Source organism: Lepidochelys kempii, chromosome 1 (assembly GCF_965140265.1).
Source record: "Lepidochelys kempii isolate rLepKem1 chromosome 1, rLepKem1.hap2, whole genome shotgun sequence".
In the NCBI taxonomy this organism is placed as follows: domain Eukaryota; kingdom Metazoa; phylum Chordata; order Testudines; family Cheloniidae; genus Lepidochelys; species Lepidochelys kempii.
In genome coordinates, this window is record NC_133256.1 from 158125979 (window position 1) to 158140404 (window position 14426).

The following is a 14426-nucleotide window of genomic DNA, read 5'->3' on the forward strand; positions in this document are numbered from 1 at the left end:
CAACTGTGAGGGCTGCTCTCATCCTGGTATTCATGCGCTTCAGGGCAGGGGAAAGCAAGTCACAAAGTTCCATGAAAGTGCCCTTACGCATGCAAAAGTTTCGCAGCCACTGGGAATCGTCCCAGACCTGCAACACTATGCGGTCCCACCAGTCTGTGCTTGTTTCCCGAGCCCAGAATCGGCGTTCCACAGCATGAACCTGCCCCATTAGCACCATGATGCATGCATTGGCAGGGCCCATGCTTTCAGAGAAATCTGTGTCCATGTCCTGATTACTCACGGGACTGCGCTGACGTCGCCTCCTCGCCCGGTATCGCGTTGCCATGTTCTGGTGCTGCATATACTGCTGGATAATGCGTGTGGTGGTTGATGTGCTCCTAATTGCCAAAATGAGCTCAGCGGCCTCCATGCTTGCCTTGGTATGGCGTCCGCACAGAAAGAAGGCGCGGAACGATTGTCTGCCGTTGCTCTGACGGAGGGAGGGGCGACTGACGACACGGCTTACAGGGTTGGCTTCAGGGAGCTAAAATCAACAAAGGGTGTGCCTGTACATCAAGGAGTATTTCAGGCAGGACTGCACGGAGGGTTCCAATAAGAAATGGTGCACCAAAGTTATCGTTGTTATTGGAACAAGGAGGTTAGCCTGGCCTCTGATTGATACATGGCTAGATTAACCTCGCTGCGCCTTCTCTGTGACTGACTGCAGTGTGATCTAGACAGGGGAGGAGGAAAATGAGTACAAAACAAATCTGGTCTATTTCTTGTTCTGACCCACTCCATCTATCCTTTACATCTTTGGCTGGCAGCAGACAAAAAAGGCGCGAAATGATTGTCTGCCCTTGCTTTCACGGGGGGAGGGAGAGTGGGAACGGGGTCCTGACGATATGTACCCAGAACCACCTGCGACAATGTTTTAGCCCCATCAGGCATTGGGATATCAACCCAGAATTCCAATGGGCAGCGGAGACTGCGGGAACTGTGGGATAGCTACCCACAGTGCAACGCTCCAGAAGTCGACGCTTGCCTCGGTACTGTGGAAGCGCTCCGCCGAGTTAATGCACTTAATGCACTTAGAGCATTTTCTGTGGGGACACACACACTCGAATATATAAAACCGATTTCAAAAAAACCGACTTCTATAAATTCGACCTAATTTCGTAGTGTAGACATACCCTAACTATCAGAGGAGTGAAGTTCTGGAACATCCTTCCAAGAGAAGCAGTGGGGGCAAAAGACATATTTGGCTTCAAGACTAAGCTTGAAGGGGTGATGGAGGAGATGATATGATGGGATAGCCTAATTTTGGCAATTAATTGATCTTTGACTACTGGTGGTAGATATGCCCAATGGCCTTATGAGATGTTAGATGGGGTGGGATCTGAGTTACTACAGAGAATTCTTTCCTGGGTGTCTGGCTGGTGAGTCTTGCCCACATGCTCAGGGTTTAGCTGATCACCCTATTTAGGATCGGGAAGGAATTTTCCTCCAGAGCAGATTGGCAGAGTGTCACGGAGTCCCTGGGCGATGCTCTGGAACTGCTCCCCATGAAGCCAGTCAGGACTCTGGGGTAGTCGCCTTTCTGTGAGCAGCCTGTCTTCAGGACACACAGCTCACACAGCTTCCACCTTCCTGGGTCTGACCTCGGAGCATTCAGCATCCTCTGCCCCTCCGTGCGCTTCCCCCCAGCGAGTCCACTCAGGTGGGGCTCCTGGGGAAGCCAGAGGGTCCTGCACCCCAACTCCGCAGTCAGACGTGACTCTCAGCCAGCCAGTAAAACAGAAGGTTTATTAGACGACAGGAACATGGTCTAAAACAGAGCTTGCAGGTGCAGAGAACGGGACCCCTCAGCTGGGTCCATTTTGGGGGGCAGTGAGCCAGACAACCACGTCTGCACTTCACTCCATGTCCCAGCCAGCCCCAAACTCAAACTCCCTCCAGCCCCTCCTCCTCTGGGCTTTGTTCCTTTCCCGGGCCAGGTGGTCACCTGATTCCTTTGTTCTCCAACCCTTTAGCTCTCACCTCGCAGGGGGAAAGGGCCCAGACCATCAGTTGCCAGGAAACAGGGTGTCGGCCATTCTCTGTGTCCAGACTCCTGCACACAGCGGCCCTCTAGGGCTCTGCAATGATCATACACCCTTACCCCACCACCTAGATACTTAAGAACTGCCTAGGGGAAACTGAGGCACCCCCATACTATTCAGAGGAAACATTAAGAAGAGTCCCACTTCATCACACAGAGGCCCTGGGGTTTTTTTACCTTCCTCTGCAGTGTGGGGCAAGGATCACTTGTTGGAGGATTCTCTGCACCTTGAAGTCTTTAAACCACGATTTGAGGACTTCAATAGCTCAGACATAAGTTAGGGGTTTGTTACAGGAGTTGGTGGGTGAGATTCCATGGCCTGCGTTGTGCAGGAGGTCAGACTAGATGATCATAATGGTCCCTTCTGACCTTAAAGTCTATGATACTGGGCTAGATGGACCTTTGGTCTGACTCACTAGGGCCATTCTTACGTTCTTATAAAGAAGAGGGGAAATCTTTTGTGCCAAACAAAAAAACAAAACAAAAAATCAGTGAATTGACCAAGCTATTCAAAATTATTCCAACTGATTTAAATACAAATTTTTAGAGTTGTTTAATCAAAAATATGAAAATATCAGGAAAGTTTACCAATTTTTTTCTGTATAATTCAAAAAGGTATTTTTTGTTTAAAGATAAAAATGATTTCAACCAGCCCTAGTAATCAATCAGCCTACACAGAAGAGCGAGGGGAAGCCTGCTCTAGGGTAGTGCAAGGAACAAGGAATAAATAATTAATAGGGTAGCAAAATTTAGAACTTTGTCATGGCAAATTTTGATGAAATGATCCAACCCCCGGCCCCCTATCTATGATTCATCTTGTTTCCCTTGCCACCCTCCCCCCCATAAAAATTCCAACATATTCACCTTACACATTGAGGCAGATCAGTGACAATATTTCTAATCCCTCCTCCAGGGAGAGTGGCAGCAAGACTTCCTCTACCTTGCCAGGATCAGCTTCTGTGCCCCCCCCCCACACCCTATGCCATTTCAGGGAGCCCCAAGATTAAAAAACATAGAAAGATTTGCAGTGTTCACTCTCTTCCCCCCAACAGTAGGGGAGTGCGCTGTGAGGATGCTCCTGCCAACAGAGAGGGAGCCACTCCCTTCCTTGCTGGGATATTGCAGTCCCCCCCCCCCAGGAATTAGCCAGCCACTGCAGCCATTACCATTCCTTGTCAACATGACTCGAGCTGGTAGGTGAAAAGGAATGTCCAGGAGCCATGAACTACCTGGGCAGCATAGCCAGGATATCCAAACAGGTTCAGGCAGTAAGGAAGCAGATGCCAGGAGACAAGACAGGTGGAAAACGTGGCTGGGTGTGAAGGATACCAGATGTCAGAAAAGCAAATGCAATTAAAGGAGAAGAGAGAGAGAGAGTGTGTGAGTAAAGCTGAGAGAAGGAGCTGAGCTGCTATTACTTTTTAAAGTAAACAATTGCTGCAGTTGCCACAGGGATGTTGCAGGACAGCAAATAAGAGGGAAGGGGGCTGGGAGATGTAGTCCTCCCTATTAAAAGTTTTTAGCTCGCTGTAAGAGAGAATTAGAATGGCTTTGAATCTAAAACAGTTTAAAACTTGACAAGTGGCAGTTTCTTTTCTCCAGTCTGTGGCCAAGACACTGAATTAAGACTCAGAACAACTGGGCAAGATTCTCTGCTTTGCAATATGCTTCCTGCATGGCCTTTAGCAAGTCACTGAATCTCTATGGGTAACACTTTCCAAAAGTGAAGGGACTGGATATCCTGTGTGCCTCAGTTCCACAGCTATAAAATGGGGATACTTCCCCCTAACTTTATAATACCATTGGCGGTAAATTAATTAGTTAATAAGAAATGTCCAGTGCTCAGCACTTTGGAAATACCATGCGACTTTCTTAGGTACCTAATTATGGATTGTACAGTTTAACACTTAGCACCTGTTTTGAAAAATCTTGGCCATGAATGTTTGTGAGGTGCTCAGCTCTATGGTGATGCAGGACATAGAAAATCTACACACACACACACACAAAAGGCGCTCTGGCAAACAGCCTACAATCATGGCAGAGCAGAGATATGTTTAAGAATGACTCAATGTCAGTATTTTTATAACACCAGGAAGGTCATGGTTCTGTGAGTTGGTAAGGCAACTCCCATCTTTTCATGTTCTCATTTTTTTTCCCTTTCTCTACACACACCCCCACACACCCCCACGCACCCTGCCTACTGTATTTTTCACTCCATGCGTCTGATGAAGTGGGTTCTAGCCCTCAAAAGCTTATGCCCAAATAAATTTGTTAGTCTCTAAGGTACCACAAGGACTCCTTGTTTTTCCATGCAGGTGGATGGACTCTTGCAATCTCATGGAGTTCTATTAGCAGTAACTTGCAGGATCAAGGCCTATGTCTACTTCAAAACAAAAATAATGAAATAGACTCTCTGGTGACACTTGACGTCCTCCATGAAACCTGGAAGAAAAGGTTTGGGACACAAGCCAGACTTTGAGAATATTAGATTAGCTTCACTGAAAAGCAGAAGGCTTAAACAAAATACAAAAAACACAGGAATTAAATAAGTAACAGAGAAAGAATGCTGAGCAATAAAATAAGCACTTTCAAATGATGAGCTAGAACAGCCAGTGAGACTGGAATCCAATGGGTTGGTGGTGTACAATTTATGGTTTTGGTTTATGCTTAGCATTCTTTAACCTGAGGGGTGGAGGTTTGGCACATACTATTAGCCCAGAGTCACACTGCGCATGAGAAAATTAGATTTCACCTCTTCCAGATAAAAGGACATTAAAACTGACATTACAAGCTTGAATCAGTAGAGGCATAGGAGTAGAGATGGGCAAAATGGGTGGAGATGGGTTGGACTTGCAGGACTGAATGGGGAAGAATGGTAGGAATGAGTTTAATTGGTGAAATAGAGTGTAGGAGTGAACTGAAGGAGTTATCAGTAATTTGAGGATTAAAAATCCCTGCAGAACATTGTAGGTAGCAACACACAATCCCAAAGAAACGCTCCCCCACCCAAAAAAACCCCCAACAAACCAAACCAACCCCCACCCCAAAAATTAAAAAAGATGGAAGTCAGATTTAAGGCTTTACTTAAGAAATTCAAACATTGAAAAGTAGGAACATTCACAGCTAAGTTCCCCAAACTAATTTAACTGTCCCTGCAGGAATGTTCTGGGAAAACCATGCTACCTTATGTATCCATTACAAAGTTTCATATTATCAATGACCATGAACACCGTATCATCATCCTCTTAGTCATACATTTGCTAGAGCTGACAACTCTAGCCTTCTTTACAATTATATATGTTCCATAGGAAAAAAACTGCTTTACACAAATTCCTGGTTTGACAAACAACATATTAAGGCAATTATTCTCTGTTCCCCTTTTAAATGCTGAGTCTTGTGTGGTATTGAAGGAATTTGGCACCTCTTAGGATAGGGCCCAACGATTCCAACTACCAAAAATGCAAGTGCCATTAGACACAGATCTGACATCAATGAGGACATGAAACCAGTTATAGATGAAGGTCTGTGGAGCCCAGTTCACTATTCCATTTCATTTGCTAGCTGTACAAATTCCATGGCTGTTCAAAATTTAAGCCTTTAGGTAGAGGAGTTCTTATAATTCTCAGAAACGTTTCTTCAAGAAACAGACATCTTGCAAAGCCACTTAAAAAAAACAAAACAGGTAAGCAATTGTTGAGGGAGCAGTGACAAATTAGTTTGGGTACTTTAACCGTGAACTTTCATACTTTCAGATATTTGGGGTATTATATATTTAACCTTAACTCTGAACATCCTGGCTTTGAATAGGGTTTGTGCTAAATACAGTATTCTTTGTAGGAATTTTTATTCTTAACCTTATACTCAAATTTAACAAGCGTTTTGTCTGCAAGTGGTACGCACGCTTACTCTCCTTTTAAAGGGGCAAAAATGGTTTTGTTAAACCAAACAAATCCAATTGTGGATATTTGTATTGTTTAGGACAAAGTTTATATATAGTCCTAGAGAAAACTTTCAGGAGTACAGATGGGCATCTCATGGGCTGTACTCTGAAGCAGTGGAAGTTTTAGACGTGTAGGAGAAAGTCAAGCACAGGAAAGAACTCTCATCTGACCTGTTACCAAAAAGTTGGAAACAGGGATGTGTTACAGCCAGGCTTCATTGAACAGGAAAAGGCAACAATCAACTGAAATATATATGCAAAAGTATTGGGTAAATTGAAAATACTGTTCCATTTTAGAATATAAAAATGTATCTTGTTTCACCAAATAATCCCGGTATCCATTGACTAGCAACATATTTTGTACAAATACATAAAAAAGGCCACCTGGCAGCTTAGAAATAAAGGATTTTAAAAAACAGAATGCTGATTCATCAACAAAAAGAATCAGACCATCATTATGGCATAAGACAGGGGTTCTCAAACTGGGGGTTGGGACCCTTCAGGGGGTGGTGAGGTTATTAGATTGGGGAGTCACAAGCTGTCAGCCTCCACCCCAAACCCTGCTTTGCCGCCAGCATTTATAACGGTGTTAAATAGACAAAAAAAGTGTTTTTAATTTATAAGGGGGGGAGGGGTGTCACACTCAGAGGCTTGCTATGTGAAAGGGGTCACCAGTACAAAAGTTTAAGAACCACTGGCATGATTATTTATGTATATGGATTTTTTTAAAAGGAAACAACTTGTAAACTGTTTTGATTTTATTGAACTCTATCAGTTGTGAAGAAAGTCTCAAAGAAGCACATCTGAGAGATGTCACAGGAGTGCCACCTTGTGAGAGAGAATCCAATAGGCAGAGTGAATTTAATATTTCTAGATCTCTATGTATGACACCAAAAGAAAGTAGATACCTAAAAAGATATAGTATTACCAATAGTACCTTGAAGTTTGTGTCCCTTTTTATCTTATAGCCAGAGCATTAGATATAGCTATAGTTAAAGTAGCCAAAGTGTTACTAGTATAACTATTTTCCATCTGTATTTCTAAATGATCCAAAAGTTTCACTTACTGGGCTAAAATTTTCCATGTCTGATCTCTGTCCAATGGGGAATACTCTTGAGGGAAAGATGAAGCAAAAATAATTCATTTCTAAGTATGAATGTGAAAATCTCACTCTCACATACAGCAGTCAGCCTTCTGCAGGTTTTAACTTTCAATCACTTATAGACAAGTTCTACTCTTACTTTAGAGCTGAAGCCATATTGAGGGGTTACTGTTGAGAATCTTACATTTGGTCAAAGGTATCCTGAATTTCATTGCATTGGGAACAATATGGTTGGATACTGAACACTAGTGACCAGGAAGTGAAATACAACATGATTTAAAAGATACACTGAACAAGTTAGAACAATTATTCATTTATTTAAACAAGCAGAAATTTAAAATTTTTATATAGTGCAGATCGAAGAACAGTGGAACTTGTACAAAAATACCAACCTTTAGAAAATCCAGAAATGATGCTTAGCAGTAATTGGGAATAACATTGCACAGCAGCTGAAGACTGGCTTTATAAATGTAGCATCCCCCTTTCTAAAGATTTTGGCCCCATCTTCGTTTAGTTAACATTCAGCTCTGAACTATTCAAATAAAATTGAGTTCTCAGGTGGAGAAATTTCTCCAGTAAATGGAATTATTTCTTTAAGTGAAATTTCTATCTGGTGTATCATGTGGAACTAAATGTATTCAGTGTTAGAGTTTTAGAAGTCGATACATGATTTTCTCTTAAAAAAACAAGGCAACTTAAAATGATTTTCTCATTTATGTTTTCCCTTCCAGATGAGAGATATTTCAGAACTCAGATTCTTATAGTCACTCACACTCACGCTCTTTTGGCCAGTAATGCACGCTTCAGATGAGGCATTAGAGCAGGGGTGGCCAACCTGTGGCTCCGGAGCCACATGCGGCTCTTCAGAGTTAATATGCGGCTCCTTGTATAGGCACCGACTCCGGGGCTGGAGCTACAGGTGCCAACTTTCCAATGTGCTGGGGGTGCTCACTGCTCAACCCCTTGCTCTACCATGGGCCCTGTCCCCAGTCCACCCCTTTCTCAGCATGCCATGCCCTCGCTCCTCTCTCTCCCCCTCCCCAGAGCCTCCTGCACACCAAGAGACAGCTGATCAGGAGGTGCGGGGAGGGAGGAGGAGGTGCTGATAGGCGGGGTTGCTGGCGGGCAGGAGGCGCTGGGAGCGGGGAGCTGATGGGGGGCCGCTGACATATTACTGTGGCTCTTTGGCAATGTTCATTGGTAAATTCTGGCTCCTTCTCAGGCTCAGGTTGGCCACCCCTGCATTAGAGTAACATGTTTTGACTGTTGATAGGGAACTCACACCAGCTGTCTGCTCCTCTGATATTTGTGGCTCCAAAGGGGGGCAAGGCCCAACCCCTCCTGGCAGCCCCAGAGGAGGGGCCACTGCTTCCCCCCTCACCTCCCCAGGAGGCTGTGGCTGCAAGAAAAGCCCCTGGTGGCCATGTTTGAGAAATGCTGGCTTAAGGGCTGGTCCTGACTTACTGCTGACTTTCCTACAATTATTCCCTCATGTCACCTCCTTTAGAATTTCTTCCCTCTATCCCCGTTCCCTCCCCCACCCTCCCCCCCAGCATTTCCCAAGTGGCGAGAGAGAAGATATACATGTAGATAATATTTTGACACTAAAAGTTTAGAAACATTATTTTTAGTTACCATTATTAATTGGTGTGATCACAGCCATAATTTAATTCTTTGGTCACCAGTTCAGTTTTATTCCAAAAGGGAAAGAATAAGTTGTGTCAGCAGTTTCTCTCCCTATTTTGCTCATAATGTACAAACTAGAGTCAAATACACAGTTAAATTCTGATGACAATCACTTAATTTTAAATAAGACATGAAACATTTAATTGAAAGTTATGTTCATTTGAAAAGTTAGTTACTTTCTATATTTAAAGCTTTTGTTGGCTGAAAAAGTATCCTATCTGCATTTTTTGTCGCAATATAAACTGTCTGCCTAACACTAGAGAGCCAACCATGCTGAATTAACAATGAAAAGAAAAAAAAGCTTAAATATTTGTGAAGCTATGCAAGTAGTAATGAATATTTAATATATTTAAAATATATATAAGAACCTAGTTTCATTTGCCTGCAAATACACTATCAGCAATGCAGAAAAACAAGGTTATCCGCAATCAGAATGCGGGAAAAACTATGTAGTGGGTGCTTTGAGATTCCAGTCTGGAATCATTACACTTGTTAATGAGAATTATGCATCCACTCTGACGTGAAGAACATGAGAGAGGTTCTTTAGGATAGTCTTATTTTTGAAAGCATACCTACAAGTGAATTCTCACAGAAGGTGCCAGACTGTGAACTAAGATCTAAGTAGCCACAGCAGAGGTAAAGCCAGAGAAGCAGCAACGCAAGCTTTTCTATTCTGCCCTGCCAACAAACATGCTTCAGCTGTGATCAGTCTTTTAGTAGGTGCAGAGTACAGTCTCTTCGCATACTATTTTACAAAACTAATCCATTTCAACTAATCCTTAGCCTCTCTGCCTGTCAGCGCCAGTTGCAACAGAGGTTTTTGCAATATGGCTCCCTTTCCTATATAAGCCGAGCTGAGACCATCAGTTAATTTCAGAGCAGTGAATTATGTCACCTAAGAGCCATTAGGCAGTAGTAAGACCTGGGACCATTACGAGCCTAGCCTAGATATGAAGGAAGTTACTCTGAGAAGCTCAAGAGATGGGAGGATGATAATGGGATACAACCTAACTCGCTTATGATAGTCAAACAGCAGCAAGAATGTCAATGGTTATAAAACCAGCATCTGCAACAGTCCAGGAGTAGAGTCTGACTTAACTTGAACCTATAGGAGGCATAAAGTAATCTATAATCATTTGTAATATTTTGGCAAATTGTACCTGAAATTCATGTAAAGAATGCCAATTCTGTAGATTTTAAACTGTTTTACAATAGAAACAATTACAAATTATGGGCAGCTTACTTTTCTGATTTACACATATTTCATTTACTTTCACACTCATTTCTACAGGTTACCTTTCCAAGCTTCTTCATGCTGGCAAAGCTGATGTCAGAATTGGAAGACTCGTATTGGGACCATTAAAGAAATCAAAAATCACTTCAATGGAACAATCATTCTGGATGACCTCTGAGCCATAGAATCTAGTCTCTTGTATTTAGCAAATCCTACGGAGAATTGCTATGCTATTGGGATAGGTGCACCAGGGATTTTCACACACAGACAACACAAACTACCTACTACCAAAACAATGTACCCTGCAATCAATACCAAGGAAGACTTCCACTCTTATAAAGAAAACACCTTAGGATTCTACTCAATTACTGGCTTTATTGTTAAGAAGTTAGTGTTTCTTTCTTAAAAAGACATACAGATTCTTAGTTCTGAGGAGTCTGTGATTTACTATCTATTAATCTACACAAAGGCAAAGCTCAGAACTGGAATGTTAATGACTGATAAATCAGTGTGATTTAAGTAAGTTCAAGATCTATAGCAGAAGGATGCTAAGTGTAGGCTATTTAATTAACATTAGCAGTCAGCTCAACTTCATTACAATATATAAAAAAAATACTTTCAAAATCATATTTATCTGTTCTTGTCACTGTCTGAGTTGAGCAAGTTAGCCCAAAATAAGATCCCTGAAATTGAACTTGGAGCAACAGAACAGTAAAGACAGAATTTTTGTTTTCCCTTGCTGCAGCTTGAATTCCAGCATGAAGTGAAATCAATGGCACATCAAATTAATTAGGAAACAGCTAAATTTTATTAATGATTAAAGAAGCTCTGTGCAATGAACTATGACTTTTCCACAATTGCCTGGTAAATAAATTTAATGTTAAAATTGGGACTGCATTGCATCAGAAACTACTATGGTTATATTAGCATTGGGATATATTGGTCTATTACCCCTTCATTTGGGGTACATTTGTTTATTTTTTTAAAAGTGACAAACTGTCTTGAAAATCAATACCTATTTTCCCCTATAACCTTGTTTTTGAAGGCATGGTTTAAAAATCTATGAATATCCCTGAAATAAATCAACAGGAGTATCAGATACCTTATAGCACTATTTCAAAACTGGAAAAAAAATCTTCCTGAATAAGAAACACTTCATAAGATTTTAGTTTATCATTGAGCTTCATCTTTCATAGAAAAACGCTCAAGTGCATTATTTTCGTAATGTGCTGCTGGCTAACAATTGAAACCTGTAAGAGTTCCCATTGTTTTTCCTGTTGCCAGAGCAACAAAACAATACCCACCTGAATATCTGCCATGGTGAGTATCAATTTAGTAGCTGAGAAAGTTTGTTCGGCTAGCGGGTGTAACTAACAGCACTTTAACATAAGCCAGATTTTTAGTGGCAAGGGATGCCGTGAAAACTCACACTGTATTACCGCCTATTTAATTTCTGTTACTGGATTATTGCTTACGTAATTCAAGTATTTCTATTAAAATATCTTGACTGATGACATTTAAAATGAAACAAACAGAAGGGCTTTTATATGAAATACAGTACATTAAAAATACTTTATTGAACTACTCTGGAGAGAACTAACTTGTCAATACAAAGTATACCAATAATTTTGTCCAATAATTTGCTTAAGATCTTCTTCAGTTATCAGAAAGCTAAAGTGAAAATATTTCAAGGGTATGCAGTTTTTCCCCTTCAAAAGTAATAAAGATGGTTCCATTCTCCCCTGTACTATTAATCCAGATTCTGTACAAAAAGTCAAAAATATTTTAATTTAAAACAAAATATGACAAGAGTATTAAACATATTTCCTTAACAAAAACCAAAAAGATTATTTTCAGTCACATTCCTATGTGCCAAGCCAAACTCAGGAGGACTGAATGGAATTGGATTAAAGAACTAGAAACACCATTCTTTCCAAAGCAAAAACTTTCGTTAAAACTCAAAAAGGAACTTTCTTTTTATGTTTCAACTCAATGCTCCTAATGCAAATTTGTTTCAATGGTATGAACCTTCAATTATAAAGAAACTCAGGGCCACATTTTCAAAAGTTCTGAGCACCCCAGTGCCATGTGAAGTCAATAGGAGTGGTGGGAGCTCAGGACTTCAGAAAATCAGGTGCATTGCATTTTATTCTCCTTTTCTGCAAGAAAAGAAAAATCCAAACTTAATCTGAAAGTGCACTATGGAACAGAAATGACATGATATGTGAAAGAAAAAAACTCAAGTCACCCAGCTCACATGAGGAAACAAAGATGGTGCTTTCTTAGCATGATTTCAGTCATCTTCATATTAGAACTGAGAAAGGAAAAAAAAAGTCTATTTTTTAACAATAATAAAAGGGAAGTTGTGTGGATTTATAGTGAGAAATATCATCGGGATAAAAATCTATGAAAATAAGCCTAATTCTAACACATTTTTCTCATTCTTGCTATGCAGATTTTTACATTTCTTAGTATAGATTTTTTATAAGGCCAGAAGAAGAAAAAAAACCAAAACAAGACCTATGCAGAAATTTCCTACTCCTAGTTCCAAGAAAAGCATTTTCAGATGTATAAACAAACTCCAGCTATTTCCTCAGACAACCCAGCAATCTGAAACTATAATAAAACACCGTAAGAGGCACTTTTAGCCAGGGGACAAAATGTAGGTCGTGTTTAAAAAGTGTAACTATAATTGAATTTCTAAGCCTAGCACTGTTCCTCCCTCCCTTCCCTCCCCCCGCCACCCCATTGACTGGGCAAGAACTTTACGAAGAAAAGCAAGGTTGAGCTACTGCAACACTGGCTTACTAGCTATAAGAAAATACTCATCAATATTTGAAGAAAGGGTCATATTCTGATCTCCGTTAAACTCCAGATTTATGCTTGTACAACTGAGATAATAATCTGGTCCAGAGTGGTTTTTTATTTTTAATATAATTTTTAGGATTACTGGACCAGTACTTTTCAGTCTCTTACCTAGCGTTCCCACCGCTCAGCGTCAATATATTTTTCACCAAGATGGACATGCCAGAGCTAAGCTGACATACCTTAACGTGTTTAAGTGAAAAACTATTTTATAAAAGGAGGATTAAGCAATAACTATTTGGGAGTCAAGAAAATGCATCTTGTGGTAAGAGATTTCTAGTGGTTTAAGAGCAGTTTTATGTGCGCCACACTTACCAAGAGTAAGTATCCTTATAAATTAACAGAGGTAGTCTTGTTTTACACTAAAGCTGAGTAGTTTTGGTTTCCCATTTTCCCTCTTCAATCTATTTAGGAAGGATGGCCTACAAAGGGAGACCCATTCAAATGTCAGCAGTTTATTTTCTTGGAAAATAAAATAAAATTTCTGCTTGACCTGACTTTCTTCCATCTGCTGCACAAGACTCACCTTTCCCTCTCCCCCGCGCTGTGAGCACTGTTTGAAAATGAATTGCTGTAAACAGAAAATAGTATTTCTTTAATGTGATTAATAAGAAAAATCAATAAAACTTATGGTTCTTTTTTCTTTCTATATTCAAGGCTTGATTAAGATTAGAAACTTGACAGTTCTTTTCTTCTTGTGAGAAAGGGATGAGTAACATTGTGCATCTGATGGAAGAACATCACAATGTTGGTTTTTTTTGGTTGTTTTTGTTTTTAAAAGCACTACTGAGATCTTAAAGGTTCAGCTGTGCTATTGAGGAGCAGAACCAGTAAGGTAGCACTTGAGTAAGGTTATAATGTTTTGGTCAGAATCAGTGTTAGAAAATAAAGCGTAAAAGTTATGATGCAATATGCCTGCAGAGTATCCAGCAGTAGAACAGTGATTTGAGATTAATGTATATGGAAGATGGCCTTGGCTTTCTCTCCATGGTTGGAAACTTTATCCTTAATTGTGTTAAGAGAATCCAAGGTTCTTTGACTTTGATCAAGTTCCTCATTTCCATCGATGACGCACTAACGATGACTCGTCATTGACTACATCATTGTCAGTGAAGCAATGCTGACAGCGAGGTGGAAGAAGCAGAAAGATTATCAAGACAAGGAGGATGATTCCGCATAAACTCATGAGAGCATAAGAGATAATCCACAACATCGGTTCATGGAAGGTTATCTTGGCAACACAGTTGCTTGCTATATCTGATGTGGTGAAAGGGCCTTCAATCTCAGATACTGGAGAGCCACCAACTTCTGAGAAATTACAAAAAGAGAAACATTATCTAAACAGCTAATGCTGAAGGATGGGAAGAGATGACTTTTCTTAGCAAGATTTAAAATAAACTACAACAGTAGCAAATTCAAATAGTTCTGTATTTTAGATATTTGGAATAACTGCATCAGCGCTGTGCTCTTCACACAGTTTTTGGATAAGAATTATGCTTTATCTACATTTTTGGAAAAA

The 14426-nt window shown here is 40.6% G+C and overlaps 1 protein-coding gene across 2 annotated transcripts in view; it reads right to left on the bottom strand.

Moving 5' to 3' along the window:
* Nucleotides 1-13475: 13475 nt before the first annotated feature.
* The window catches only part of BACE2 (beta-secretase 2), a 54846-nt gene continuing 53895 nt past the window's right edge, over nucleotides 13476-14426 (bottom strand). The window contains exon 9 of one of the 2 annotated variants that reach the window (XM_073360344.1): nucleotides 13476-14215. In XM_073360344.1, coding sequence (XP_073216445.1) covers nucleotides 13962-14215 — 254 coding nt within the window. In that variant the 3' untranslated portion in view covers nucleotides 13476-13961. The remainder of the gene's footprint in view (nucleotides 14216-14426) is intronic. The other variant, XM_073360351.1, reaches the window with a different exon arrangement.